This window comes from Hypanus sabinus, chromosome 1 (assembly GCF_030144855.1).
Source record: "Hypanus sabinus isolate sHypSab1 chromosome 1, sHypSab1.hap1, whole genome shotgun sequence".
NCBI classification, from domain to species: domain Eukaryota; kingdom Metazoa; phylum Chordata; class Chondrichthyes; order Myliobatiformes; family Dasyatidae; genus Hypanus; species Hypanus sabinus.
Genome location: NC_082706.1, coordinates 209840445 through 209867081, shown reverse-complemented (window position 1 = coordinate 209867081; position 26637 = coordinate 209840445). Strand labels below are relative to the sequence as shown.

The 26637-nt window shown below is 48.8% G+C and overlaps 1 protein-coding gene across 3 annotated transcripts in view; it reads right to left on the bottom strand.

Moving 5' to 3' along the window:
* ints8 (integrator complex subunit 8) overlaps positions 1–16681 on the bottom strand; it is a 102281-nt gene extending 85600 nt beyond the window's left edge. The window contains exons 1-2 of one of the 3 annotated variants that reach the window (XM_059985085.1): positions 16533–16681; positions 3120–3256 (exon numbers count right to left, since the gene is read on the bottom strand). In XM_059985085.1, the coding sequence (XP_059841068.1) occupies positions 3120–3249 (130 nt within the window). In that variant the 5' untranslated portion in view covers positions 3250–3256; positions 16533–16681. Of the gene's footprint in view, positions 1–3119; positions 3260–16532 lie in introns of those variants that run through there. The other 2 variants (XM_059985104.1, XM_059985094.1) reach the window with 2 other exon arrangements.
* Between the last annotated feature and the right edge of the window lie 9956 nt (positions 16682–26637).

The window sequence follows — 26637 nt, the reverse complement described above, 5'->3', positions numbered from 1 at the left end:
TTTTCAAAATTTCTTTTTTTTTTTGAAGGCCTCCCACTAACCAGAAAACAGCTTGTCCCAATCCACACTTGTGTTTTCATTTTTGATATCATTAAAATTGGTCTCCAGTTTAGAATCTCAACCCACGGACCAGATCTATCTCCTTGCCTATTACATTGAAACTAATGGCATTGTGGTCACTGGATACAAAGTGTTCCTCAACACAAACTCTTGTAACCTGCTCTGTCTCATTCCTTGATAACAGGTCCTATATCACAGCCTCTCTCGTTGGGACTTCTTCATTCTGATGAAGAAAACTTTCCTGAAAACGTTTGACAAATTCTATCTCACCTAGTCTTTTTACAGTATGGGATTCCTAGCCTTTATGTGGAAAGTTAAAAATAACAAGCTCATTTTTCTTGCAACACTCTGCGATCTCTTTGCAAATGTGTTCCTCTAAACCCCGAGGACTGTTAGTGTGGTCTGTAATATAGCCCTAATAATGCGGTCATACCTTTCTTATTTAGCAGTTCTACCATTACGTCTTACTAGACAAGTTCTCCAGTCTGTCCAGGAGCACTGCCATGACATTTTCCCTGACTAGAAACGCCATCCCTCCCGCTCTGTCACATCTAATACAACGGAACCCCAGAATATTGAGCTGCCAGTCCTGTCCCTCCTGCTTCCAAGTCTTGCTAATGGCTACAAAATCATAATTCCAGGTGCTGATCCATGCCCTCAGCTGATCCACCTCTCCTATGATACTCCTTGCATTGAAATATATGCAGCTCACGACACTAGATGCACCATGCTCACCCTTTTGATTCTTGACTGTCTGAAGTCTCAACAACATTTGTCTCCACAACCTCTCCATTACCTGTTTCCATCCCCCTGCAGCTCTAGTTTAAACCCCACCGTGCAGCATGAACAAACCCTCCTGCTAGGATATTAGTCCCCCTCCAGTTCAGGTGCAAACCATCCCTTCTGTGCAGGTCCCACCTTCTCTGGAAGAGAGTCCAATGATCCAAAAATCTTACGGCCTCCCTTCTACGCCATATGTTAAACTGTATAACCTTCCTAGTTCTGGCCTCACTAGCATGTGGCATGGGTAGCAATCCTGAGATCACAACTCTAGAGGTCCTGCCCTTAGTACTTAGTACTCAACTCCCTGAACTCCCTATGCAGAACCTCGTCACTTATCCTAACCATGTCATTGGTACCTACAAGGACCACGACCTCTGGCTGTTCACAATTCCACTTAAGAATGCTGAGGACTTGATTCTGGGAGACAACATACCACCCAGGAATCTTGTTCTCGCCTACAGAACCTCCTGTCCTTTATTCTAACTAGTGAATTCCCTATCACTACACCACCCCTCTTCTCCTCCCTTCGGTTCTGAGTCACAGAGGCTGACCCAGAGCCAGAGACCTGGCTACTGTGTCTTTCCTCTGTTAGGTCATTCCTTCCCCCTCCTCCTACACCCCCAACAGTATCAAAAGTGGTAGACCTGTTGAGGGGGATGAGCACTCTGCACCAGATCCTTAACACCTTTTCCCACCCTGACTGTCACCTAGTTTCCTGTGTCCTGCACCTTGGGTGAAACTATCTCTCTATATGTCCTCCAGATTGTTAGAAGCTGCGACTGCATGCACTTCTCACAGTTGTAGTGGTCAGGGAACCGGAGGCCTCCCTGCCTTCCACATCCCACAAGAGCATTGCATTATGCTGCCTGTCATCCCTACCTAGCTGAGCAGGTATAGAGAAGGAAAAAACTTGAGCTTTTCTTTCCTTTCATGTCTGTGAGTGAAGCTTCTCTTCTCTGAAGAATCAAAGAGCTAAAGCCTCAAGATCACCACTCAGACCATGTCCACTCCTATAACAGCCACTGCGCTTGCCCCTGCCTTCCTTTAACTTGCTCTTGCTAATCCATCCCAAACACCATCTGGTCCTGTTCAGAGCTCAATTTCGCTGCCGAGATCTGCTGCTGCCTTCTTCGACTCAGTCAGTGGACCCGAGCGAAATCTGCTCCTCGTAAACTTTGGATGTCAGATTGATCATCAGAGGAGGGGATTGCTCCGGTGCCTTGTCATATCCTTCACCCTCCATGGAGCGATGCAGCATCGATCCCCACTCAGCTCTCACCTGTGGCTTCAAGTAGCTGTTTGCATGTGACAGCACTGCATCCCAGACAGGTGGGTTAAACCAGGTGAGGATAGGGGCAACCTCATATCCTGGTGAGATAGGGACAACCTCATATCCTGGTCAGATAGGGGCAACCTCATATCCTGGTGAGACAGGGACAACCTCATATCCTGGTGAGACAGGGACAACCTCATATCCTGGTCAGATAGGGGCAACCTCATATCCTGGTGAGATAGGGACAACCTCATATCCTGGTGAGATAGGGGCAACCTCATATCCTGGTCAGATAGGGGCAACCTCATATCCTGGTGAGACAGGGACAACCTCATATCCTGGTGAGATAGGGGCAACCTCATATCCTGGTGAGATAGGGACAACCTCATATCCTGGTGAGATAGGGGCAACCTCATATCCTGGTGAGATAGGGACAACCTCATATCCTGGTGAGACAGGGGCAACCTCATATCCTGGTGAGATAGGGGCAACCTCATATCCTGGTGAGATAGGGGCAACCTCATATCCTGGTGAGATAGGGGCAACTTCATATCCTGGCGAGATAGGGACAACCTCATATCCTGGTGAGATAGGAACGTGCAAAGTCAGCTACAGGGGAATGGGCAGATGAGATCTACATGAGGCATAATGACCTCAAACTGTACTACGACGATATAACAGAACTCACTGGAGCACTTGGACCAGTAGTTGTAGTTTTGTATTGCCTTCCTGAGGCAGGATTATTTTAAAATTTTTATTTAGAGACTCAGTATGGAATAGGCCCACTTAACCCAAGCCTCACTTTAGGACAATTTACAATGACCTATTAACCTATTCAGTGGTACGTCTTTGGACTGTGGGTGAAAACCCAAGCACCCCGAGAAAACCCAGGCATTCCACAGGGAGGACATACAGACTCCTTAAACAAGACGGTGAAACTGACCTCTGAACTGACTCCCCAAGCTGTGACAGCGTTGTGCTAACTTCCACACAACCAACGTACCTGGGTAAGATTTTTGTAGGTGTTTTTCCAGCAATCCTTCGTCCAATAAAAACTCAAACCAGATGGTCTGAGGTGGAGTGCAGGGTCGACTGGAAGTTACTGCCTCCCGATCAGCTGCTTCCGCACTCATTCTGCTCCTGAAAACACAAAGGATATTAAACTAACAGAAAATTTATGTCTCTTCTCCCCCTTCCTACTCACAAAAAAAAATGTCAATTACAAAAAATCTCTATATTAGGTGGAGTGGCACAGTAGCCTTGTTGTTAGTGTTAGTGGAAGATCAGGATTCCATTCCTACCACACACTGTGAGGAACTTGTACTTTCCCCTCGCGACCGTGTGCGTTGGTAGGTGGGTGGGAGCGACGGAGGAAGCCGGCTTATTTTGATGTTGTTTTGTTTCTTCTCGTGTTCTGTGTTGTTCGGCCAAATATTAGCCTACTATGTTGGCGCTAGAATGAGTTCTCAATATTTATTGCTTATTTATTTTTAATTCTTTTCTTTTTGTTCAGTACTATGCAAAAGTCTTAGGCATCCTAGATAAGTATATGTGCCTAAGACTTTACACAGTACTGTAGTAATTTTATGTACGTATTGCACTGTACTGCCACAAAAAAAAAACAAATTTCATGACGTGTGAGAAATATGGCCGGCTGATGGCATAGTGGCATCAGCACTGGACTTTGGAGTGAAGGCTCCCGAGTTCGAATCCAGCCGGCTCCCCTCTACACTTTCCATTCGTGCTGAATTGAGCGTTGAGCTAGCAACTCGGCTTTGTAAAAACAGACAGCCTGCTAAAAATAAATGCCGTCGTGACAGTGTCCCGATGACTCCACTCAGAGTAAAGAGTTTTCTTCATGTGAGTGATGATAAACCAGACTCTGATATGGGTCTCTATAGTGGACTGAGTGGGAAAGGGGCAGGGAGAGGGGAATTGTGGTTGGGAAAAGGGGAAGGGAGTGGGAAGCACCAGAGAGACATTCTGTAATGATCAACAAACCAATTGTTAAGAATCAAATGAGCTTGCCTGGTGTTTCAGGGCTGGGTTTGTCTGCACCTGCACCGGTCATTCATTCTCTGCCCCCTGTCCCACACCCCTCCCACAGCACTCCATCCTCACCATTCACAACATCCTTTGCTCCCGCCAGATATACAAACTCACTTGCCGTTGCATGTTGACAAGTACAAGTCCCATGCAAAAGTCTTAGGTGTATGTGTGTATATATTTCCATATATATATAGCTAGAATGCCCAAGACTTTTGCACAGTAGTGTATTTCCACAGTTTGTCATCTTTTATACGTTGATTGTTTGTCTGTTTATATTGTGTGAGGTTTTTCATTGATTCTATTGTGTTCCATTTACTATGAATGCCCACAAGACAATGAATCTCAGGGTTGTGTATAGTGACAGATACATACTTCGATAATAAATTTACTTCCAACTCTGATCTTTGACACCTATGGGCTGCCCCAGCATATCCTTAAGTTGTGCTGGCTGACGCTTGTCTCGATGTACCGCTGTAGAGGTAAATGAATTTGAATCACGGACACCAGTTATAGAATGTATGCACACTGGCCAATGGGTGTCCAGACCTGTGTTTCACACAAGGGAAGATGGCTGTAACAGACAGACATACTTTATTGATCCCGAGGGAAACTGGGTTTCGTTACAGCCGCAACATCAAGAATAGTGAAAAAATATAGCAATATAAAACCATAAATAATTAAATAATAATAAGTTAATCATGCCAAGTCGAAATAAGTCCAGGACCAGCCTATTGGCTCAGGGTGTCTGACACTCCGAGGGAGGAGTTGTAAAGTTTGATGGCCACAGGTAGGAGTGACTTGCTATGACGCTCAGTGTTGCATCTCGGTGGAATGAGTCTCTGGCTGAATGTACTCCTGTGCCTAACTAGTACATTATGGAGTGGATGGGAGAAATTGTCCAAGATAGCATGCAACTTGGCCAGCATCCTCTTTACAGACACCACTGTCAGAGAGTCCAGTTCCACCCCCACAACATCACTGGCCTTACGAATGAGTTTGTTGATTCTGTTGGTGTCTGCTACCCTCAGCCTGCTGCCCCAGCACACAACAGCAAACATGATAGCACTGGCCACCACAGCCTCATAGAACATCCTCAGCATCGTCCGGCAGATGTTAAAGAACCTCATTCTCCTCAGGAAATAGAGACTGCTTTGACCCTTCTTGTAGGCAGCCTCCTCGTCCAGTAACTGTTGGAGGTTGATCACCCCAGCCCCAGGAAGACATTAGCCTGTGTCTCAGAGCTACCTAATTCTAGTTCCTTCCATCACAGTCTACCAGCAACTCCTCAGAGAATGAATCGTCCATGCCTGTACACAGCATCACCCAAACAACTAGGCAGGGGCTAAGTGGTAGGTAGCATGTATATACTCAGCCAAACTATTGGAGAAGATAATCTGCTACACAGAATTCACAGGCTTGGAGTCACCTATGAATGGCGTGTAGGTTCACATTGTTGATTAGACATGTGACAAGTCTGCTTGTGGTCACAATGAATGATAAGAACAAATTAATATGGGCCTTGCGGAGCTGAGGAGTCAAGTGTCAAAATTGTTAGGGAAGCTTTCGGTATGACTATTTCATTCAACCACCTTGGACCAAAAGACATAGGAGCAGAGTTAGGACACTTGGCCCAATGAGTCTGCTCCGCCATTTCATCATGGCTGATTTGTTATCCCTCTCAACCTCATTCTCTTACCTCTCCCATAACTTTTGATACCCTGACTAATCAAGAACCTACCAACTTCTGCTTTAAATATACCCAATGACTTGGCCTCTACAGTTGTCTTTGGCCACAAATTCCACAGATTCACCACCCTCTGGCTAAAGAAATCCCTCCTCGTCTCTGTTCTAAAGGGAGGTTTTTCTATTCTGACGCTGTACCCTCTGGTCCTAAACTCCCCCACCACAAACTGGACAGCTATTATAAATACCTCTATGAATTACAGGTAAAATGGAAAGTGAATTTATGAGGAAAATAATTATTGAAAGTGTATTTAGTTCAGTGAAAATATTGGGGCAGCATGGTGGTGTAGAGGTTAGCTTAACATTGTTATAGCGCCAGCTATAATATTCTAAAGGCAAGGTGACACAACCGCGGATAACAAGGGAAGTCAAAGCAAAGAGATGGCATATAACAGAACAAAGTAAGTGAGATGTTAGCAGATTGGGAAGCTTTTAAATACCAGCAGAAGACAGCTAAAAAGTCACTAAAGTAAAGACAGAATACGAAAGAAAGCTAGCCAATAGTATCACAGAAGATACCAAAAGTTTCTTCAGATACATAAAGTGTAAAAGAGATGTGAGAGTGGATTATCAGACCGTCGGAAAACAATGCTGGAGAGGTAGCCATGAAGGACAAGGAAATGGAGGATGAACTGAATAAGTACTTTGCATTAGTCTTCACTATGGAAGACAATAGCAGTTAGAAACATAGAAAATAGGTGCAGGAGTAGGCCCTTCGGCCCTTCGAGCCTGCACCACCATTCAGTACAATCATGGCTGATCATCCAACTCAGAACCCTGTATCTGCTTTCTCTCCATACCCCCTGATCCCTTTAGCCACAAGGGCCATATCTAACTCCCTCTTAAATATAGCCAAAGGGATTTGGGAATCCTTGTGCAGAATTCCCTAAAGGTTAATTTGGAGGTTGAGTCTGTGGTGAGGAAGGCAAATGCAATATTAGCATTCATTTCAAGAGGGCTAGAATATAAAATCAAGGATGTAATGCTGAGACTTTATAAAGCACTGGTGAGGCCTCACTTGGAGTATTGTGAGCAGTTTTATGCCCCTTCTTTCAGAAAGGATGTGCTGAAACTGGGCAGGGTTCAAAGGAGGGTCACGAAAATGATGCTAGGACTGAATGGCTTGTCATATGAAGAGCGGTTGATGGCTCTAGGCCTGTATTCTCTAGAATTCAGAAGAATGAGGGGGTCACCTCATTGAAGCCTATCAAATGGTGAAAAGCCTAGATAGTGTGGATGTGGACAAGATATTTCCTACGGTGGGAGAGTCTAAGACCAGAGGGGACAGCCTCGGAATAGAAGGACATTCTTTTAGAAGGGAGATGAGGAGGAATTTCTTTAGCCAGAGAGTGGTGAATCTGTGGAATTCACTGCCACAATCAGCTGTGAAGGCCAAGTCTTTATGTATACTTAAGACTGATTTTGATAGATTCTTGATTGGTCGGGGCATGAAGTGATTATGGGGTTGGGGGTGGGGGAGGCAGGAGATTGGGACTAAGAGAGATAATAAATCAGCCATGATGAAATGGCAGAGCAGACTCAATGGGCTGAATGGTCTAAATCTGCTCCTAATCTTATGGTGCTATGGTCTTATTTCTTCAGCGGTTTGATCGGGGCACAACTGCTCAAGTGTGTGGACGTCAGCCAGTGAGAAGAGTTTAAAAGGAGACACCTTATAGAGCAGGTGACAGATTAGAGGGAGACAGAGTAGGAAGGCTTTGGCTCAATAGGGATTCAGCGGTAATGGGTAGAGGCCAAGTAGGTTGCCTGTGTAGAATACAGACAGGAAGAATGTGTGTGAAGCCGGTGTTCTGTGTTCGGTGTGTCAGATGTGGGAAGTCCAGAAGACTCCCAGCCTCCCAGTTGGCCACATCTGTGCCGGTGCGTCGAGCTGCAGCTCCTTAGGGACCACGTTAGGGAACCGGAGATGCAGCTCGATGACCTTTGTCTGGTCAGGGAGAGTGAGGAGGTGATAGAGGAGCTATAGGTACGTAGTCACACCGGGGCCTGGGGAGACAGATAAGTGGGTAACAGTCAGGAGAGGGAAGGGCAGGAGTCAGAGGCTAGAGAGCTCACCTCTGGCTGTACCCCTAGACAAAAGTACTCCTGTTTGAGTACTGTTGGGGGGTACGGCCTACCTGGGGGAAGCAACAGTGGCCAGGCCTCTGGCAGACTCTGGCCCTGTGGCTCAGAAGGGTAGGGACAGGAAGAGGATGGCATAAGTGATAGGGGACTCTATAGTTAGGGGGTCAGACAGGCAATTCTGTGGATGCAAGAAAGAAACACGGATGGTAGTTTGTCTCCTAGGTGCCAGGGTCCGGGATGTTTCTGATCGCATCTGTGGTATCCTGCAGTGGGAGGGAGAGCAGCCAGAGGTTGTGGTACATAATGGTACCAACGACGTAGGAGGGAGAAGGTCCTGAAAGCAGTCTACAGGGAGATAGGAAGGAAGTTGAGAAGCAGGACCACAAAGGTAGTCATCTCGGGATTACAGTGAGTATAGGAATAGAATGACGTGGAGGTTAAATGCGTGGCTGAGGGATTGGAGCAGGGAGCAGGGATTCAGATTTCTGGATCATTGGAGCTTCTTTTGGGGCAGGAGTGACCTGTACAAAAAGAACGGGTTGCACTTGAATCCCCGGGGGGGGGGGAGAAGGAAGGGGGAATATCCTGGCAGGGAAGTTTGGTAAGGCTATTGGGGAGAGTTTAAACTATGATTGCTGGGGGGGGGGGGAACAAAACTAAGGAGACGGAAGAAGAGTCAGTTGGCTCACAAATAGAGAAAGCTTGGAGACAGTGCGCGAGGGAGGATAGGCAGCTGATAGAGAAGGAATGCACTCAGACCGATGGTTTGAGATGTGTCTATTTTAATGCAAGAAGCATTATGAACAAAGCGGAGGAGCTAAGAATGTGGATCAGTACTTGGAGATATGATGTGGTGGCCATTACAGAGACTTGGATGGCTCAGGGACAAGAATGGTTACTTCAAGTGCCAGACTTTAGATGTTTCAGAAAGGACAGGGAGGGAAGCAAAAGAGGTGGGGACATGGCACTGTTGATTGGAGATAGTGGCCTGGCTGCAGAAAAGGTGGACGCCATGCAGGGATTGTCTACTGAGTCTCTGTGGGTGGAAGTTAGAAGCAGGAAGGGGTCAATAACTCCACTGGGTGGTTTTTATAAACCACCCAATAGTAACAGGGACATTGAGGAGCAGATAGGGAGACAGATTGTGGAAAGGTGTAATAACAGAGTTGTCATGATGGGCGAGTTTAACTTCCCAAATATCGACTGGCATCTCCCAAAAGCAAGAGGTTTAGATGGGGTGGAGCTTGTTAGGTGTGTTCAGGAAGGTTTCTTGACACAATATGTAGATAAGCCGTCAAGAGGAGAGGCTGTACTTGATCTGGTATTGAGAAATGTACCTGGTCAGGTGTCAGATCTCTCAGTGGGAGAGCATTTTGGAGATCAGGATCAGGATTCTACCTCCTTTACCATAGCATTGGAGAGGGATAGGAACAGACAAGTTAGGAAAGCGTTTAATTGGAAAAATATGAGGCAAGAACTTGGAAGCATAAATTGGGAACAGATGTTCTCAGGAAAATGTATGGAAGAAATGTGGCAAATGTTGAGGGGTATTTGTGTGCAGTTCTGCATAGGTATGTTCCAATGAGACAGGGAAAGGATGGTAGGGTACAGGAACCGGGGCGTACAAAGCCTGTTGTAAATCTAGTCAAGAAGAAATGAAGAGCTTACGAAAGGTTCAAAAAACTAGATAATGATAAAGAGATCTGAAAGATTATAAGGCTAGCAAGAAGGGGCCATGAGAAAGCCTTGGCGTACAGGATTAAGGAAGACGCCAAGGCATTCTACAAGTATGTGAAGAGCAAGAGGATAAGTCATGAGAGAATAGGATCTTTCCAGTGTGACAGTGGAAAAGTGTGTATGGAAACAGAGGAGATAGCAGAGGCACTTAATGAATACTTTGCTTCAGTATTCACTACAGAAAAGGATCCTGGTGATTATAGGGATAACTTGCAGCGGACTGAAAAGCTTGAACATGTAGATATTAAGGAAGAAGATGTGCTGGAGCTCTTGGAAAGCATCAAGTTGGATAAGTCATCGGGACTGGATGAGCTGCACCCCGGGCTACTGTGGAAAGCGAGGGAGGAGATTGCTGAGCCTCTGGTGATGATCTCTGCATTATCAATGGGGACAGGAGAGGTTCTGGAGGATTGGAGGGTTGCAAATGTTGTTCCTTAATTCAAGAAAGTGAGCAGAGATAGTCCAGGAAAATATAGACCAGTGAGTTCACTGGTTGTTAAGCTGACGGAGAAGATCCTGAGAGGCAGGATTTATGAACATTTGGAGAGGCAAAATATGATTAGGAATAGTCAGCATGGCTTTGTGAAAGGCAGGTCGTGCCTTATAACCATATAATAATTACAGCACAGAAACAGGCCATCTCGGCCCTTCTAGTCCATGCCGAACACTTACGCACACCTAGTCCCACTGACCCGCACTCAGCCCATAAATATAACCATATAACAATTACAGCATGGAAACAGGCCATTTTGGCCCTTCTAGTCCGTGCCTTATAAGCCTGATTTATGAGCTGTAGATGTAGTGTATATGGATTTCAGCAAGGCATTTGATAAGCTACCCCATGCAAGGCTTATTGAGAAAGTAAGGAGGCATGGGATCCAAGGGGACATTGCTTTGTGGATCCAGAACTGGCTTGCCCACAGAAGGCAAAGAGTGGTTGTAGATGGGTCATATTCTGCATGGAGGTCAGTCACCAGTGGCGTGCCTCAGGGATCTGTTCTGGGACCCCTTCTCTTTGTGATTTTTATAAGTGACCTGGATGAGGAGGTGGAGGGGTGGGTTAGTAAATTTGCTGATGACACAAAGGTTGGAGGTGGTGTGGATAGTGTGGAGGGCTGCCAGAGGTTACAGAGGGACATTGATAGGATATAAAACTGGACTGAGAAGTGGCAGATGGAGTTCAACTCAGATAAGTGTGAGGTGGTTCATTTTGGTAGGTCAAATGTGATGGCAGAATACAGCATTAATAGTAAGACTCTTGGCAGTGTGGAGGATCAGAGGGATCTTGGGGTCCAAGTCCATAGGACACTCAAAACTGCTGAGCAGGTTGACTCTGTGGTTAAGAAGGCATACGGTGTATTTGCCTTCATCAACCGTGAGATTGAGTTTAGGAGCCGAGAGGTAATGTTGCAGCTATATAGGACCCTGGTCAGACCCCACTTGGAGTATTGTGCTCAGTTCTGGTCGCCTCACTACAAGAAGGATGTGGAAACCATAGAAAGAGTGCAGAGGCGATTTACAAGAATGTTGCTTTGATTGGGGAGCGTGCCTTATGAGAATAGGTTGAGTGAACTCGGCCTTTTTTCCTTGGAGTGATCAAGGATGAGAGGTGACCTGATAGAGGTGTATAAGATGATGAGAGGCAGTGATCATGTGGATAGTCAGAGGCTTTTCCCAGGGCTGAAATGGCTAGCATGAGAGGGCACAGTTTTAAGGTGCTTGGAAGTAGGTACGGAGGAGATATCAGGGTGAGTTTTTTTTACACGGAGAGTGGTGAGTGTGTGGAATGGGCTGCCAGCAACAATGGTGGAGACAGATACGATAGGGTCTTTTAAAAGACTCCTGGACAGGTACCTGGAGCTCAGAACAATAGAGGGCTATGGGTAACCTTAGGTAATTTCTAAGGTAAGTACATGTTTGACAGCTTTGTGGGCCGAAGGGCCTATATTGTGCTGTAGGTTTTCTATGTTTCTATGTTTCAATTCTAGAGCTGTCTGCACGGAGTTCAGAGTCAGAAGTAGGTTTAATATCACTGGCATATGTTGTGAAATCTGTTTTGTGGCAGAAGTGCACTGCGATACATAAAAATATAAATTACAATAAAATATATATATATTTAAAAATATACATTGAATAGGTAGTGTAAAAAAAAATCTAAAAATAGTGAAGTAGTGCTCATGGGTTCCTTATTCATTCAGAAATCGTACTGTGGAGGGGAAGAAGCTATTCCTGAATTGTTGAGTGTGTTTCTTCAGGCTCCTGTATCTCCAGCTTCAGGGTAGTAATGAAAAGAGGGCATGTCATGGGGATGAGGGATTCCTAATGACAGATGCTATCTTCTTGAGGCATCACCTTTTGAAGATGTCCTTGACGCTGGGGAGGCTGGTGCCCGTGATGGAAATGGCTGAATTTACAACGTTTTGCAGCTTTTTCTGATCCTGTGCAGTGGCCCCTCCATACCAGACAGTGATGCAACCAGTTAGAATGTTCTTTGTGGTACATCTGTAGAAACTTGTAGTCTTTGGTGATGTACCAAATCTCCTCAAACACCTAATATGTGCCTTCCTTGTACAAAGGTAAAAGCTACTGAAATAATCTGGCGCAGGATTTTAAAGTCTGTTTGCTTTTAAAAGCTCTTAATGATCTCAGACCAGAATAACCCCACAATCATTTTTGGTTTAAAACTCTGCTCAAAATCTCAGGTCTTCTTCCTCCAGAAACTTAAAATTAACCAATCTCCCTCAAAAGTTACTTGGCAGGTCAGCTTTTTTGAACTACGCTCCTGAACTATGGAACTCAATACCTAAAATTCTAAGGGATGCAGTCTCAGCCCATGTTTTTAAATAGCAGCTCAAAACCTATTTATTTAATCTTGCTTTTACCGAACATCATTGTCTTTTATTTTCCTGTCTGCACTTTATTCCATGGTAAATCACTTTGAATGACTGCCTGTATGAAGAAAAGCTGAGAAACGATACCAGAATGATGACAATGTGGAGCAACAGGTCCACAGCAGACGCCATCTCACTGGCTCTTCACTCAACCCTCGAACACCTACACAGCAACGATGCGTACATCAGGATGCTCTTTAATGACCACAGCTTGGCATTTAACAGAATTATCCCCTCAAAGCTAATCCACAAGTTTCAAGACTTTGACCTCAATACCTACTTGTGCAATTGATCCTCAGTTAGTTCAGATTGGCAACAGCATCTCTTCCACAATCTCCATCAGCACAAGTGCACCACAAGGCTGTGTGCTTAGCCCCCTGCTCTACTCTTTTCATATTTATGACTGTGTGGGTAAGTACAGCTCCAATGCCATATGACACCACTGCTGCTACTGAATCAAAGGTGGTGAATAACCAGCATACAGGAGGGAGAGGGAAAATTTGGCCAAGTGGTGTCATTACAAAATCTCTCACTCAATGCCAGCAAGACCAAAGAACTGATGATTGAGTTCAGGAGAGGGAAACCAGAGGTCCATGAGCCGTAATACAATAAGACACAAGGAAAATTAGGCCACTCAGCCCATTGAGTCTGCTTCGCCATTCCACCATGGCTGGTCCCGGATCCCACTTAACCCCAAACATCTGCATTCTCACCATTTCCTTCGATGCCCCAACCGATCAGGAAACTATCAGCATCCACCTTAAATATACTCACAGGCTTGGCCACCACCGCAGACTGTGGCAGAGCATTCCACAGATTCACTACTCTCTGACTAAAAAAATTCCTCCTTACCACAGTTCTAAAGGGTCCATCCTCAATGTTGAGGCTGTACCCTCTTGTTCTGGATACTCCCACCATAGGAAACATCCTCTCTACATCCACCCTATCTAGTGCTTTCAACATTTGGTAGTTTTCAATGAGATTCCCATGCATTCTTCTAAATTCCAGTGAGTACTGGCCCAAATCTGCCAAACGGTCCTCATATGTTAACCCCTTCATTCCCGGTATCATCCTCATGAACCTCCTCTGGACTCTCTCCAATGACCACATATCCTTTCTGAGATACAGGGCTTAAATACTCCAATACTGACAATTCACAATACTCAATACATTGCATTGACAATACTCCAATGCAGTGACCATCTCCAACAAGAGAGGCTCTAACCAGGGTCCCTTGACGTTCACTATCACTGAATCCCCTACTATCAACATCCTGAGGGTTACCATTTGATAGGAAACTGAAATTAGCAACCATAAGCACCGTGGCTACCTGAGCAGGTCAAAGGCTAGGAATCCTGTGACGTGTAACTCACCTCCTGACTCCCCAAAGCCTGTCCATCATCCACAAGGCTCAGGTCAGGAGTGTAATGGAATATTCGCCACTCGCCTGGATCAGTGCAGCTCCATCAACACTCAAGTAGCTTGACACCATCCGGTACAAGGCAGCCCACTTGACTGGTACCCCTTCCACAAGATTGAATCCCTCCACCATTGAAGAACAATTGCAGCAGTGTGTACTAACTACAAGATGCACCGTCGGCCCTCCTTATCCGCGAGGGATTGGTTCCGGGAGCCCTCGCTGATAGCAAAATTCGTGGATGTTCAAGTCCCTTATTCAACCTGTCTCAATGCGGTGGATCTTAGGACCCAGAGGAACCCCAGACCTTATTTAACCTGTCTCAGTGCAGTGGACATTAGGACCCAGTGGCAGAGATCTGAATCCGCAGTGTTTCTGTTCACAAAAATAATCACGATCGCGATTGAAAATAAAGTGGAAATAATAAACCGATCGGGAAGAGGTGAAACGCCCTTGGTCCTTGGAAAAGCGTTAGGCTGCAGTCGATCAACAATCTGAACAATTTTAAAGGATAAAGTGAGAAAGGCTGTGCCACAATGAAAGCTACAATTATTACTCAGCAATGCAGTGGTTTAATTATTGGGTTTTGGGTTTTTGATCCTCACATCAACCCGGCACGGTGGAGAGCGCACTCAATAGCTGTCTGTCACTGGACCGAACTCGGGAAGAAGTTCCTGAGCCTGGCGCTGGAACATACATTCTTAAGTGTTTTATATGCATAGAAAGCTAAAATATATACTATATACTAAGACAAACGTTTGACTAACTGATGCTAAATAATACCAGATGTACCTGTTCCGACTTACTGAGTAAGAGAAATTCCGATCTTTTTCGATCCCGATCTACAGTAACCTACGCACATCCTCCCCTATATTTTAAATCATCTCTAGATTACTTATAATACCTAATACAATGTAAATGTTATGCAAAATAGTTGTTATACTGCATTGTTTAGGGAATAATGACAAGAAAAAAAGTCTGTATATGCTTGAACAACAAGTGCTGGAAGAGCACATCCGGGTTTTCGCAATTGGTTGAATTCGCACATGCGGAATTCGTGGATAAGGAGGGCCAACTGTACTGCAACAAGACAACAAAGTTCCTAAGGCTGCACCTTCCAGACCCACAATCACTACCATCTAGAAGGACGATGACCTCACCACTTGGAAATCCCCCTCCAAGTCACTCACCAGTCTCACTTGGAAAAATATCGCCATTCCTTCATTGTTGCTGGGTCAAAATCATGGAATTCCTTCCCTAACAACACTGTGGGTGTACCTACACCCCAGGGACTGCAGCAGTTCAAGAAGGCAGCTCATCACCACCTTCTCCGGGCAACTAGGGATGGGCAATAAATGCCGGCTTAGCTGGCAGCACCTACATCCCACAAATGAATTTTTAAAAAGTGCAGCCTGACTAGTGTCTCATAACAGCTCAGCATTATGTTTTTGCTTTTATATTCTATTCCCTTTGAAATAAATGCCAACAATGCATTTGCCTTCAGACTTAACCTGTTAATAGGCTGGGAGTCTAGCATGAGGACCTGATGTTTGAACCTTCTCCCCATTTAGATAATAGTCTGCACTATTGTTTCTTTTATCAAAATCGATTATCATACACTTCCCACACTGTATTCCATCTGCCATTTTTTTGCCCATTCTTCCAATTTGTCTAAGTCCTGCTGCAATTGCATTGCTTCCTCAGCACAACCTACCCCTCCACCCATCATCGGAGGATCAGAGGTCGAGAGAATCTGTAACTTTACATTCTTGGTGTCACTATTTCAGAGGACCTGCCTGGGTTCATGCAAAAAAGATAGCAGCATCTCTACTTCCTTAGGATCAGCATGACATCTAAGACTTTGACAAACTTCTATATGTAGCAGAGAGTACATTGGCTGGCTGCATCACAGCTTGGTATGGAAATGCCAACATCCTTGAATGGAAAATCCTATTAAAATTATTGGATATGGCCCAGAACATGACGGGTAAAGCCCTCCCCACCAATGAGCACATCTACGTGAAACACTGTGGCAGGAAAACAGCGTCCATCATGAGGGATCCCACCACCCAGGCCATGCTCTCTTCTCACGGCTGCCATCAGGAAGGAGGTACAGAAGCCTCAGGATTCACAACACCAGGTTCAGGAAAAGTTATTGCCCCTCAACCATCAGACTCTTGAACCAGAGGGGATAATCACTCGCCCCAGCATTGAAATGATTCCCGCAACCAATCGACTCACTTTAAGGACTTTTCATGTTCTCGTTATTTATTTGCATTTGCACAGCTGGATGTCTTCTGCACTCTGATCTTTCACTGATCCTGTTAACTGTTACTATTCCATGGATTTGCCGAGTCTGCTAGCAGGCAAACGAGTCTCACGGCTGTACTTGGTGACATAAATGTACATTTACTTTGAACAACCCGATCCGATGAATGACTATCCGAGAGACTGGGCTCCAGACCGTCAGTGCCGGTCTATCCCTATCGCCTACCTGGTGTCCAGGAAACTCCGAGCCGGCGCTTTTCCACAACTCTCCCCTGAAGGCGCTGCCCCGAGCGAGGATCCAACAACACGCTTTAATGTCGGAATAGGCGACCAGCTGCGCTCACCGCCGCCATGTTTGTCCCTGTCGCCGGGACCGCCCGGTTACTTCCGGCAGCGGGCGGAAGTACGCTCACCAGTCCGTGGGCATCTAGGTCCGGGTTTTCTGTTCAACCGGCCCCCGTTCCGGGTTTTGTGTCGAACTGGTCCCCATCCCCGGCAAAGACAGCGGTTCCAGCTGTTGCAACGACCCTCGTTCTGCACCTACACCGGATCCGGGTTTTACACCGACCCTCGTTCTGCACGTACACCGGATCCCGGTATAACGCCAACCCTCGTTCTGCACCTACACCGGATCTGGGTTTTACACCGACCCTCGTTCTGCACCTACACCGGATCCGGGTTTTACACCGACCCTCGTTCGGCACTTACACCGGATCCCGGTTTTACACCGACCCTCGTTCTGCACCTACACCGGATCCCGGTTTTACACCGACCCTCGTTCTGCACCTACACCGGATCCCGGTTTTACACCGACCCTCGTTCTGCACCTACACCGGATCCCGGTTTTACACCGACCCTCGTTCTGCACCTACACCGCACCGGGTTTTACACCGACCCTCGTTCTGCACCTACACCGGATCCGGGTTTTACACCGACCCTCGTTCTGCACCTACACCGGATCCCGGTTTTACACCGACCCTCGTTCTGCACCTACACCGGATCCGGGTTTTACACCGACCCTCGTTCTGCACCTACACCGGATCCGGGTTTTACACCGACCCTCGTTCTGCACCTACACCGAACCGGGTTTTACACTGACCCTCGTTCTGCATGTACACCGGATCCGGGTTTTACACTGACCCTCGTTCTGCATGTACACCGGATCCGGGTTTTACACCGACCCTGGTTCTACATGTACACCGGATCCCGGTTTTACACCGACCCTCGTTCTGCACCTACACCGGATCCCGGTTTTACACCGACCCTCGTTCTGCACCTACACCGGATCCGGGTTTTACACCGACCCTCGATCTGCACCTACACCGGATCCGGGTTTTACACTGACCCTCGTTCTGCACCTACACCGGATCCGGGTTTTACACCGACCCTCGTTCTGCATATACACCGGATCCCAGTTTTACACCGACCCTCGTTCTGCATATACACCGGATCCCGGTTTTACACCGACCCTCGTTCTGCACCTACACCGGATCCGGGTTTTACACCGACCCTCGTTCTGCACCTACACCGGATCCGGGTTTTACACCGACCCTCGTTCTGCACCTACACCGGATCCGGGTTTTACACCGACCCTCGTTCTGCACCTACACCGGATCCGGGTTTTACACCGACCCTCGTTCTGCACCTACACCGGATCCGGGTTTTACACCGACCCTCGTTCTGCACCTACACCGGATCCGGGTTTTACACCGACCCTCGTTCTGCACCTACACCGGATCCGGGTTTTACACCGACCCTCGTTCTGCACCTACACCGGATCCCGGTTTTACACTGACCCTCGTTCTGCATGTACACCGGATCCGGGTTTTACACCGACCCTCGTTCTGCATGTACACCGGATCCGGGTTTTACACCGACCCTCGTTCTGCACCTACACCGGATCCAGGTTTTACACCGACCCTCGTTCTGCACGTACACCGGATCCGGGTTTTACACCGACCCTCGTTCTGCACCTACACCAGATCCTGGTTTTACACCGACCCTCGTTCTGCACCTACACCGGATCCCGGTTTTACACCGACCCTCGTTCTGCACCTACACCAGATCCTGGTTTTACACCGACCCTCGTTCTGCACCTACACCGGATCCGGGTTTTACACTGACCCTCATTCTGCACCTACACCAGATCCGGGTTTTACACCGACCCTCGTTCTGCACTTACACCGGATCCGGGTTTTACACCGACCCTCGTTCTGCACCTACACCGGATCTGGGTTTTACACCGACCCTCGTTCTGTATGTACACCGGATCCCGGTTTTACACCGACCCTCGTTCTGCACCTACACCGGATCCCGGTTTTACACCGACCCTCGTTCTGCACCTACACCGGATCCGGGTTTTACACCGACCCTCGTTCTGCACCTACACCGGATCCCGGTTTTACACTGACCCTCGTTCTGCACCTACACCGGATCCGGGTTTTACACCGACCCTCGTTCTGCATGTACACCGGATCCGGGTTTTACACCGACCCTCGTTCTGCACCTACACCGGATCCGGGTTTTACACTGACCCTCGTTCTGCACCTACACCGGATCCCGGTTTTACACCGACCCTCGTTCTGCATGTACACCGGATCCCAGTTTTACACCGACCCTCGTTCTGCATATACACCGGATCCGGGTTTTACACCGACCCTCGTTCTACACCTACACCGGATCCGGGTTTTACACCGACCCTCGTTCTGCACCTACACCAGATCCTGGTTTTACACCGACCCTCGTTCTGCACCTACACCGGATCCGGGTTTTACACCGACCCTCGTTCTGCATATACACCGGATCCCAGTTTTACACCGACCCTCGTTCTGCACCTACACCGAACCGGGTTTTACACCGACCCTCGTTCTGCACCTACACCGGATCCGGGTTTTACACCGACCCTCGTTCTGCACCTACACCGGATCCCGGTTTTACACCGACCCTCGTTCTGCACCTACACCGGATCCGGGTTTTACACCGACCCTCGTTCTGCACCTACACCGGATCCGGGTTTTACACCGACCCTCGTTCTGCACCTACACCGAACCGGGTTTTACACCGACCCTCGTTCTGCACCTACACCGAACCAGGTTTTACACTGACCCTCGTTCTGCACCTACACCGGATCCGGGTTTTACACCGACCCTCGTTCTGCACCTACACCGGATCCGGGTTTTACACCGACCCTCGTTCTGCACCTACACCGGATCCCGGTTTTACACCGACCCTCGTTCTGCACCTACACCGGATCCGGGTTTTACACCGACCCTCGTTCTGCACCTACACCGGATCCCGGTTTTACACCGACCCTCGTTCGGCACTTACACCGGATCCGGGTTTTACACCGACCCTCGTTCTGCACCTACACCGGATCCCGGTTTTACACCGACCCTCGTTCTGCATGTACACCGGATCCGGGTTTTACACCGACCCTCGTTCTGCACCTACACCGGATCCGGGTTTTACACCGACCCTCGTTCTGCACCTACACCGGATCCCGGTTTTACACCGACCCTCGTTCTGCATGTACACCGGATCCGGGTTTTACACCGACCCTCGTTCTGCATGTACACCGGATCCGGGTTTTACACTGACCCTCGTTCTGCATGTACACCGGATCCGGGTTTTACACTGACCCTCGTTCTGCACCTACACCGGATCCGGGTTTTACACCGACCCTCGTTCTGCACCTACACCGGATCCCGGTTTTACACCGACCCTCGTTCTGCACCTACACCGGATCCGGGTTTTACACCGACCCTCGTTCTGCACCTACACCGGATCCCGGTTTTACACCGACCCTCGTTCTGCACCTACACCGGATCCCGGTTTTACACCGACCCTCGTTCTGCACCTACACCGGATCCCGGTTTTACACCGACCCTCGTTCTGCATGTACACCGGATCCGGGTTTTACACCGACCCTCGTTCTGCACCTACACCGGATCCGGGTTTTACACTGACCCTCGTTCTGCACCTACACCGGATCCCGGTTTTACACCGACCCTCGTTCTGCACCTACACCGGATCCGGGTTTTACACCGACCCTCGTTCTGCACCTACACCGGATCCCGGTTTTACACCGACCCTCGTTCTGCACCTACACCGGATCCGGGTTTTACACCGACCCTCGTTCTGCACCTACACCGGATCCCGGTTTTACACTGACCCTCGTTCTGCACCTACACCGGATCCGGGTTTTACACCGACCCTCGTTCTGCATGTACACCGGATCCGGGTTTTACACCGACCCTCGTTCTGCACCTACACCGGATCCGGGTTTTACACTGACCCTCGTTCTGCACCTACACCGGATCCCGGTTTTACACCGACCCTCGTTCTGCATGTACACCGGATCCCAGTTTTACACCGACCCTCGTTCTGCATATACACCGGATCCGGGTTTTACACCGACCCTCGTTCTACACCTACACCGGATCCGGGTTTTACACCGACCCTCGTTCTGCACCTACACCAGATCCTGGTTTTACACCGACCCTCGTTCTGCACCTACACCGGATCCGGGTTTTACACCGACCCTCGTTCTGCATATACACCGGATCCCAGTTTTACACCGACCCTCGTTCTGCACCTACACCGAACCGGGTTTTACACCGACCCTCGTTCTGCACCTACACCGGATCCGGGTTTTACACCGACCCTCGTTCTGCACCTACACCGGATCCCGGTTTTACACCGACCCTCGTTCTGCACCTACACCGGATCCGGGTTTTACACCGACCCTCGTTCTGCACCTACACCGGATCCGGGTTTTACACCGACCCTCGTTCTGCACCTACACCGAACCGGGTTTTACACCGACCCTCGTTCTGCACCTACACCGAACCAGGTTTTACACTGACCCTCGTTCTGCACCTACACCGGATCCGGGTTTTACACCGACCCTCGTTCTGCACCTACACCGGATCCGGGTTTTACACCGACCCTCGTTCTGCACCTACACCGGATCCCGGTTTTACACCGACCCTCGTTCTGCACCTACACCGGATCCGGGTTTTACACCGACCCTCGTTCTGCACCTACACCGGATCCCGGTTTTACACCGACCCTCGTTCGGCACTTACACCGGATCCGGGTTTTACACCGACCCTCGTTCTGCACCTACACCGGATCCCGGTTTTACACCGACCCTCGTTCTGCATGTACACCGGATCCGGGTTTTACACCGACCCTCGTTCTGCACCTACACCGGATCCGGGTTTTACACCGACCCTCGTTCTGCACCTACACCGGATCCCGGTTTTACACCGACCCTCGTTCTGCATGTACACCGGATCCGGGTTTTACACCGACCCTCGTTCTGCATGTTCACCGGATCCGGGTTTTACACTGACCCTCGTTCTGCATGTACACCGGATCCGGGTTTTACACTGACCCTCGTTCTGCACCTACACCGGATCCGGGTTTTACACCGACCCTCGTTCTGCACCTACACCGGATCCGGGTTTTACACCGACCCTCGTTCTGCACCTACACCGGATCCGGGTTTTACACCGACCCTCGTTCTGCACCTACACCGGATCCCGGTTTTACACCGACCCTCGTTCTGCACCTACACCGGATCCGGGTTTTACACCGACCCTCGTTCGGCACTTACACCGGATCCGGGTTTTACACCGACCCTCGTTCTGCACGTACACCGGATCCGGGTTTTACACCGACCCTCGTTCTGCACCTACACCGGATCCGGGTTTTACACCGACCCTCGTTCTGCACCTACACCGGATCCCGGTTTTACACCGACCCTCGTTCTGCACCTACACCGGATCCCGGTTTTACACCGACCCTCGTTCGGCACTTACACCGGATCCGGGTTTTACACCGACCCTCGTTCTGCACCTACACCGGATCCGGGTTTTACACTGACCCTCGTTCTGCACCTACACCGGATCCCGGTTTTACACCGACCCTCGTTCTGCACCTACACCGGATCCCGGTTTTACACCGACCCTCGTTCTGCACCTACACCGGATCCGGGTTTTACACCGACCCTCGTTCTGCACCTACACCGGATCCGGGTTTTACACCGACCCTCGTTCTGCACCTACACCGGATCCCGGTTTTACACCGACCCTCGTTCTGCACCTACACCGGATCCGGGTTTTACACCGACCCTCGTTCTGCACCTACACCGGATCCGGGTTTTACACCGACCCTCGTTCTGCATGTACACCGGATCCGGGTTTTACACCGACCCTCGTTCTGCACCTACACCGGATCCGGGTTTTACACCGACCCTCGTTCTGCACCTACACCGGATCCGGGTTTTACACCGACCCTCGTTCTGCACCTACACCGGATCCCGGTTTTACACCGACCCTCGTTCTGCACCTACACCGGATCCGGGTTTTACACCGACCCTCGTTCGGCACTTACACCGGATCCGGGTTTTACACCGACCCTCGTTCTGCATGTACACCGGATCCGGGTTTTACACCGATCCTCGTTCTGCACCTACACCGGATCCGGGTTTTACACCGACCCTCGTTCTGCACCTACACCGGATCCCGGTTTTACACCGACCCTCGTTCTGCACCTACACCAGATCCCGGTTTTACACCGACCCTCGTTCGGCACTTACACCGGATCCGGGTTTTACACCGACCCTCGTTCTGCACCTACACCGGATCCGGGTTTTACACCGACCCTCGTTCTGCAGGTACACCGGATCCCGGTTTTACACCGACCCTCGTTCTGCACCTACACCGGATCCCGGTTTTACACCGACCCTCGTTCTGCACCTACACCGGATCCGGGTTTTACACCGACCCTCGTTCTGCACCTACACCGGATCCGGGTTTTACACCGACCCTCGTTCTGCACCTACACCGGATCCGGGTTTTTCACCGACCCTCGTTCTGCACCTACACCGGATCCGGGTTTTACACCGACCCTCGTTCTGCACCTACACCGGATCCGGGTTTTACACCGACCCTCGTTCTGCATATACACCGGACCCCGGTTTTACACCGACCCTCGTTCTGCACCTACACCGGATCCCGGTTTTACACCGACCCTCGTTCTGCACCTACACCGGATCCGAGTTTTACACCGACCCTCGTTCTGCACCTACACCGGATCCGGGTTTTACACTGACCCTCGTTCTGCACCTACACCGGACCCCGGTTTTACACCGACCCTCGTTCTGCACCTACACCGGATCCCGGTTTTACACCGACCCTCGTTCGGCACTTACACCGGATCCGGGTTTTACACCGACCCTCGTTCTGCACCTACACCGGATCCCGGTTTTACACCGACCCTCGTTCTGCACCTACACCGGATCCCGGTTTTACACCGACCCTCGTTCTGCATGTACACCGGATCCCGGTTTTACACCGACCCTCGTTCTGCAACTACACCGGATCCCGGTTTTACACCGACCCTCGTTCTGCACCTACACCGGATCCGGGTTTTACACCGACCCTCGTTCTGCACCTACACCGGATCCGGGTTTTACACCGACCCTCGTTCTGCACCTACACCGGATCCGGGTTTTACACCGACCCTCGTTCTGCAACTACACCGGATCCCGGTTTTATACCGACCCTCGTTCTGCACCTACACCGGATCCGGGTTTTACACCGACCCTCGTTCTGCACCTACACCGGATCCGGGTTTTACACCGACCCTCGTTCTGCACCTACACCGGATCCGGGTTTTACACCGACCCTCGTTCTGCACCTACACCGGATCCGGGTTTTACACCGACCCTCGTTCTGCACCTACACCGGATCCGGGTTTTACACCGACCCTCGTTCTGCACCTACACGGGATCCGGGTTTTACACCGACCCTCGTTCTGCACCTACACCGGATCCGGGTTTTACACCGACCCTCGTTCTGCACCTACACCGGATCCGGGTTTTACACCGACCCTCGCCGCTATACTATCCTTGTGTGGTCCAATGATCCCGGGTCTCTCTTGCTGCACCGGGAAACACACACAAAATGCTGGAGGAACTCAGCAGGTCAGGCAGCATCTATGGAAAAGAGTACGGTCAACGTTTCTGAATGAGTTCCTTCTGATTCCAGTCCTGATGAACAATCTTGGCCTGACACGTCGACTGTTTATTCTTCTCCATGGATGCTGCCTGACCTGCTGAGTTCCTCCAGCATTTTGTGTGTGTTAATCTGGATTTCCAGCATCTGCAGAATCTCTTGCGATTAGGTTGAGAGAACGCAAATCTTTTAATAGTCCGAAGGTTGACTTGAGGACATGTTGATTGGAAGAAAGTATAGGGGGCTGTTGGAGGTGGTTTGTTTTACACAGAGTGTTGGATGCGTACAACACACTGACAGGGTGGGTGACAGTGTCAGATACGTTAGAGACTCTTAGATAAGGACATGGAATGTAGAAGGGATATGTGGCAGAGAAGGTCTTGATTTTAGAATAGGTTAAATGGTCAGCTCAATATTGTTGACTGAAGGGCCTGTATTGTGCTTTAATGGTCTATGTTTTATGTCTGCAATGTTGTTTTAATTAATGTGAAGTATGATGTATGGCAAGAACACCATGTGGAAATTAACCAACCTTTTATTAATGACAATTAAATTAAGAATGACAAAAAATATAAACATTTTATTATGTAGGGGTAAAGAGTTACAATTATATTTACCACTTAATAGAAACACTTTTGTTTGAATATTTGTGACTACATAACTGTCGCATAGATTACAAATTACTTCAAAAACAGGACAAAGTTTTGTTTCTGAAAAATCTCAATGAATTATCTGATTGTCTTGGGAAAGTGGTATTCCTTGGTATTCCTCAGGCAGTGCTGAGGCTGCTGTAGACACACTGGGATGTGTGCTGGGTTGGGAGCCAGCTTCTCCTGTTGGTGCCGCTCTCCGGTGTTCGCTCAGTGCTGCACACCAACGCTCCTTTGGTGCTGTGGTCTGGTGTTCACTCGACCAGCACTATATTCCATGCTCTATCAATGCCCTTGAGGGCTTGGGCTATATTATTCTTTGCGACTATGTTTTTTCACTATTGTAACCACGTGTGCTGTGTGTTGTCGATAATGTGTTTCACACTTTGGCCCCAGAATAATGCCATTTTTTTACTATATTCTTGTGTGGTGAATGATAATTGAACCTGGTGAGGGAGATGTCAATGACTTCAGGAAAAGGAAGGGATTCTCTTCATTGATAAGAAGCATAACCAGGCTTTTTATTTCCCAGGATGGCATGAGGGGACGGTGTAAAGTGAAGAGGGAGGTGTCAGGGGCAGGGTTTTACACAGAAAATGATAACTGAATGCAATGCTGGGGATGGGGTTAGAGGCAGATACTTTAAAGAGACTCTTAGATATATATGTGTGTGTGTATAATATATATATTTATGTAAAATACAGGGGACTTTGTGGGGAGGAAGGGTTAGGTTCATCTTGGAGTGAGTTAAAACGTTGCCATGTTATCGTGGGCTGAAGACCCTGCACTGTGCTATAGTGTTCTATGAATATTGAAAGGCCGTGATAGAGTCTAAGTGGAGAGGATATTTCCAATCTCAAACAAGAGGAAATCTGCAGATGCTGGAAATCCAAGCAACACACACAAAATGCTGGAGAAACTCAGCAGGTCAGGAAACGTCTACGGAAAAGAGCAAACAGTTCTGGGCCAAGACCCTTCGGCATACCAGAGAAAGAACAATGAGGAGTAGATTTAAAATGTAGGGGAGGGGAGAGAAATACAAGCTGATAGGTGAAACTGGGGGCAGGGGTGAAGTAAAGAGCTGGGAAGTTGGTTGGTGAAAGAGATACAGGGCTGGAGAAGGGAGAATCTGATAGAAGAGGACAGAGGGCCAAGGAAGAAAGAAAAAAGGGGAGGAGCACCCGAGGGAGGTGATGGGCAGGCGAGGAGGTAGGTGAGAGTGAAAAGCAGATGGGAAATGATGAAGGGGTGCCATTAATGGAAGTTTGAGAAATCAATGTTCATGCTGTCAGGTTGGAGGCTACCCATATGGAATAGAATGGGTTGCTCCTCCAACCTGAGTGTGGCCTCATTGCAACAGTAGAGGAGGCATGGACTGGCATATGGGAATGGGAAGTGGAATTAAAATGGGAGGCCACTGAGAGATCCTGTTTGTTCTGGCAGACAGAGTGTAGGTGCTTGGTGAAGTGGCCTGCTAATCTACATTGGGCCTCACTGGGAGCCCCAGATACTGTTAGATGACCCTACAGACTCACAGGTGAAGTGTCGCCTCACCTGGAAGGACTGTTTGGGGCCCTGAATGGTGGTGAGGGAGGAGGCATGGGGGCAGGTGTAGCACTTGTTCTGTGTGCGCTTGAGGGCAGCGTTGATGGTGGAG